This window comes from Priapulus caudatus, unplaced genomic scaffold (assembly GCF_000485595.1).
Source record: "Priapulus caudatus unplaced genomic scaffold, Priapulus_caudatus-5.0.1 Scaffold1376, whole genome shotgun sequence".
Taxonomy (NCBI): Eukaryota; Metazoa; Priapulida; class Priapulimorpha; order Priapulimorphida; family Priapulidae; genus Priapulus; species Priapulus caudatus.
Window position 1 is genome coordinate 73,086 of NW_014578437.1, and position 4,984 is coordinate 78,069.

General features: G+C 46.5%; 1 protein-coding gene across 1 annotated transcript; it reads right to left on the bottom strand.

The window, feature by feature from the left end:
* Positions 1–2,668: 2,668 nt before the first annotated feature.
* LOC106816434 (fibulin-5-like) lies at positions 2,669–3,942 on the bottom strand (the record flags this gene model as incomplete). Its single annotated transcript, XM_014821053.1, has 2 exons — positions 2,669–3,148; positions 3,820–3,942. Coding segments are annotated over 2 exons (383 nt in total), but the record flags the coding sequence as incomplete, so codon positions are not given.
* Between the last annotated feature and the right edge of the window lie 1,042 nt (positions 3,943–4,984).

Consider the following 4,984-nt stretch of genomic DNA (forward strand, 5'->3'; position numbering starts at 1 on the left):
ACAACCCCGGCATCAAATCGGGTTGTCCGCGACAATTTCTGGTTGTCCCAAAAAATGTCTCCAAATCTCCTATTTTCAATCACATAATAATATGATCAGAAAACACCCAAAAACAGTGGCGTAGCCAGGATTTTTTAACAAGGGGGGCCAAAAACAGCGAACTGCGCAAAATAGTGGATGACTTAATATTTTACTGGCTCCTCCGCCTCCCTCTCCACACCCTACGGCTCCTCTACCTCTCAGCTCTGCAATCTTTGTTTTGGGCGCCATGCGAAAAGGCGACATTTTTGTTCATTGTTCTCTGCTCCCAAGATATGTAATTGTTCAGTGGCAGGTCTAGGATTCCAAGGAGGGGTGGCAGCCTAAAAAATACTTTTTTTATTACAAGAGCTCTTTTTTGATTTTGTATGAAAAAAAAGAGCTCTCGTAATTTTGTTTACGGGAGCTTGGCCAGAGCTACTTTTTCATAGCATGATTTTGTTAAAATTTTCATAATTTTGACGCACTGACTCTAATAATGTCTCAGAAGCCAGAAATTGTGTCGAATTATCGTAAAGGTGTTTCCCAAACAAAAGTCAAGATGATGCTTTGGCGAAATCNGATCCAGATCATCACCAAAATCTAATCGATTGCGTTCGTGGCCCAAGACCACCCGCTCCAAAAATTCATCAAAAAATCCGTCCGTAACTTTATAGCTGCCGTCTACACGGACGAACCTTAACTCGACGTTAAGCCGTTCCTACACGCGGTCCTTAACTCGAGTATAGGTAACCGAGTTACGTTAACTCGACGTTAGCTTAACCCGCCAGTCGGATCGAGGTTGGCTAACTCGACGTTAACGGCCGTGAGACGCCTTTAACTCGAGTTAGCTTAACCTCCACGAGTAGGCGCGCAGCACTAGCTACGATGTACGTACACACGCCACGCCCGCATCGCTATCGGGTCCTGTTGCTCGTGTAGAGCTCTACATAACGCTAACTCGAGTTAGGTTCGTCGTGTAGACGCCTACCATAACCACTAACTCGAGTTAAGCTTAACTCGAGTTAAGGTTCGTCGTGTAGACGTAGCTTATGAGATATCCTGTTGACACACAAACCAACAAGCCAACAAACACACAAACAAACAGGGGCGAAAACATATTGTTATCACAAACCCTATCGCTATTGTTAATTTGTTATGCGATTCGCTTGATGTCACTGCGACGCTATTTTACACTGCGTCGCTGCACGTCCGGGGTCTGAAGAAAATGACAACGCGTATAATATATAGCATATAATATCACGACAAACGTTTTAAATAATTTATATATTAGAAACAAGCGGTCTGTGCTAGCACGATAGGTGCGGTTTTACTGGATTTCGAGTCAATTAAAATTTAGAGAATGTGACAAGAGGATCATCGGCTGAAACTCAAGGGATATTATAGTTGGCGTAACGTCGCTGGTCGCCATTTTCTCCACAAGGTCTGAAAGCCATCTAGCGAAAAATTAAGATACACCGGGTCAAGCCCCAGGTGTATCCCGATCGAATATATCCATCTCGATTTCTGAACCCGATGGAGGGCAATAACCTCCACATTTGCGCGACTTTTATACATAGCTGGTCGATATACCACCAGCCTATGGGAAATAGACTAGTTCTCGTTACTGTACGCGTCAGCCACAGAGAGATATGAAGAACCAGAGGCTACCATTATGATTATATATACCGGTAAACCAGCCCAAACAAGTTAACGCACAATTTACTATTAGTCCCCATGCACTTACTCTCGAAACTTTAGGTTCAGATGCATCAAAAGGGTTCTCACAACTTCGTGTATCAAAACCATTCATGTACGAATGAAAAGAGGTCATCACTGAGTCCGCCTTCTAAACTCATTATGACAATGAGTAATTATCATGATATATAATTAGTAGTGTTAACCTACCTATAGAAATACCAGGAAAAATATGTAATAATTGATGTCGCCAGGAACAACGTGGACATGATTACTCCCGATAGGATTCTGATCGCATGAGCATGCACGCGCAATATCACAACAAACACTCGTTACCTAGATCGTAGCCTAGATATATACTTTATATGTGTTAGGGTATATAGCATGCCGTATGATGTCATGACAACGTTTAAATCATGTATGTAAGTGCGCTTATCACACCATCACATCATACCGTCCGTGGTATGACCGTGGAAGTCCGTTCATACGGAATAACGATTGACAACTGCAGATAACCTGCGCTTATATAACAACCAACAAGATTTCCGTAAGATTGTAAATGTTCGACAATAGTCGGAATAGAAAGATCAATGAAACGTATTTTGCATATACGTATCTTGACCTTTTTTTATATTATTATATACATATTAAATACGACAAATTCACGATAAACGTGTACGAATCGTTAAAACAATTTAATTTCTTTTTATCAATGTTAGGACGACACGGTTCGGCGAGGGTTAAACATTGATACCAGCTTATTGCCTAAACAGATCATAGATACGTCAAGCAGCCGATACGTTCAACGTTGAACTGTTAATGAATTCGCTTCTTGCGTTCACGGGAATAGAGCGCGTCACCGGAGCGAACATTATGTATATTATCCGAGTCCGGACGCGAGTATACCTGAATGCCCGCCCGAGCACTGAACAATAGAGTACTCTATCTAAAATCCGCGCGCGAATATTGATGTGCGAATTAAAACGCGAGATGAACTTTGCGTCAGGATGACGCGATAAAGAAGACGACCGCTGTTTCTGCAGTCTTTGTTCTCCGTTCTATGCGGTCAATGCTTCCATTTGGAACCACTAATAAGTTAGTTGTTAAAAGTTAGTTAGGTGTAATCTTTTTATTCGCTCGCAGTCAGTCTCGTATTTGATTTAAACGATATTTTAAGTCACCGTCGTGTCGAGTTCGTAGTACATCCAGTCGACTAGCGTTTGGTTGACGTCACCTCCGGTGCGCGTGCTGACGTACATCCGGCACTCGCGCGTCTGCTCGTTATAACTAAAAGCTCGGCAGGCGGGGGAGGTCGGCTCCTTGGCGCAATACATCGAACAGATAAGCATGCTTCTTGCCGTGACGAGTCTCCCTGCTCCGGACTGATCGACCAGGTCTGGACCGACGTAATGATAGGACTGCTCAGTCGTCGCTGCGTATAAGCAAAGGGAGCAGCTTTTTTTATTTTTACGTTTTTATACTTATTTTTACGGATTATATTTAAGAAAGTAAAGTTTTTGATCGAGTAAGTAGTATAGTATAGTGCAAGCTACCGATTGCATCTTGAAAGGACGCGTGCACGCGCACTCCCACACGCATGCACGCGCGCAGGTACATGCACACGCATCCTCGCACACACACGGTCGTACACACGCGCACGCATGCACACACGGTCACACGCCCGCGCACGCTCGCACACACGGTCACACACACGCGCACGCAGGCACATACGGTCACACACGCGCGCACGCATGCACATACGGTCGCACACCCGCGCACGCACGCATGCACACACGCGCACGCTCGCACACACGGTCGCACACACGCGCACGCATGCACACAGGTCGCACACGCTCGCGCACGATTGCACATACGGTCACACACACGCGCACGCATGCCACACACGGGTCGCACCACACGCCAGGCCATGCCACACACGTCACACACACGCGCACGCACACATGCACAACACGGTCGCACACACGCGCGCACGCATTTGCCACAACGCAGGTCGCACACGCGCGCACGCATGCCAAACCACGCATGTATGATGCACTATTTAACGACGAGATTAACTACGTCTATATGTATATGAACTATTACCGACGCACGTGACTCCGTCGCCCGACCAGCGACCGTTACACTCGCAGCGGAAACTGCCGACGGTGTTCAGACAGGTGGCGTTAGGATCGCAGTCGTGCAGGGCTGCATTGCATTCATCCACATCTAGTGTAACGGTAATCACAAAACGCTGTCAGTATGAGGAAAACCCTGCCAGCTTTGTGTGTGCATTCTGATATTTGTATAATGCTGCTTGGGATATTGCTTTTGACTCGCCCTGCGTTCTCTGCATGCTTGCATAGTGTGAGCTGCGCATGCAGCGCGCGCCGCGCGCCGCGCGCGCGCGCGGTGTTTGTGTGTGCTGTGTTTGTGTGTTGTGACGTGCTGGTGTGTGTGTGTCGTGTGTGTGTGTGTGTGTGTGTGTGTGTGTGTGTGTGTGTGTGTGTGTGTGTGTGTGTGTGTGTGTGTGTGTGTGCGTGCGTGCGTTTGCGTGCGTGCGTGTGCGTGCGTGTGCGTGCGTGCGTGCGCGCGCGGGTGTGTGTGTATATGTATGTGTTTCATACACCACCATATCATGTTTTGGTGCTGGTCATTGTTGACAACATGCATGACAGGCATGCTCTTCATGAACCGATAGTGCTTTACACAAGAAATGTCTATGCTATGAAATGGAACCTCTTCTTCCACGGCAGCGTTGTCTATAACGATTAACGCGTGTCCGTTCACCTGCTTTATTCACTCATAGTTATAAAGACCCGGCACGCTGCCTTCGTATGAATTAAACCTACTCCGAGTTTTTCACCGATTTTTTTGGGCGACGGCGTTACCTGCATCGGTAAGAGTCATATAATAACAGCTCGCTATAGCCGGTACGGCGCATACATTTTGTAGCAATGGACGTGCTTGCTTGCAGGTGATGAAACGCTACTCTCTGTCCCTCTAACAGTTAGTTCGCTTAGTCTACGCTGCCATGCATCTATAGCATAATCGTCTATAGTTCAGTATAGTAGCCAAATGTTCTGAGATTATATTTAACTACATTGTGTGATCGGTTGCCGCGTTAACAAAGCATATATACACGCATTATACATAGTCGCTGTTGACGAATGCGCCACCAACCTGGACAACTGCAGTGCAACGCTAACTACCTGTACAGACACGCCCGCTGGATACACGTGCGCATGCGTCACCGGATCCACACTACTGT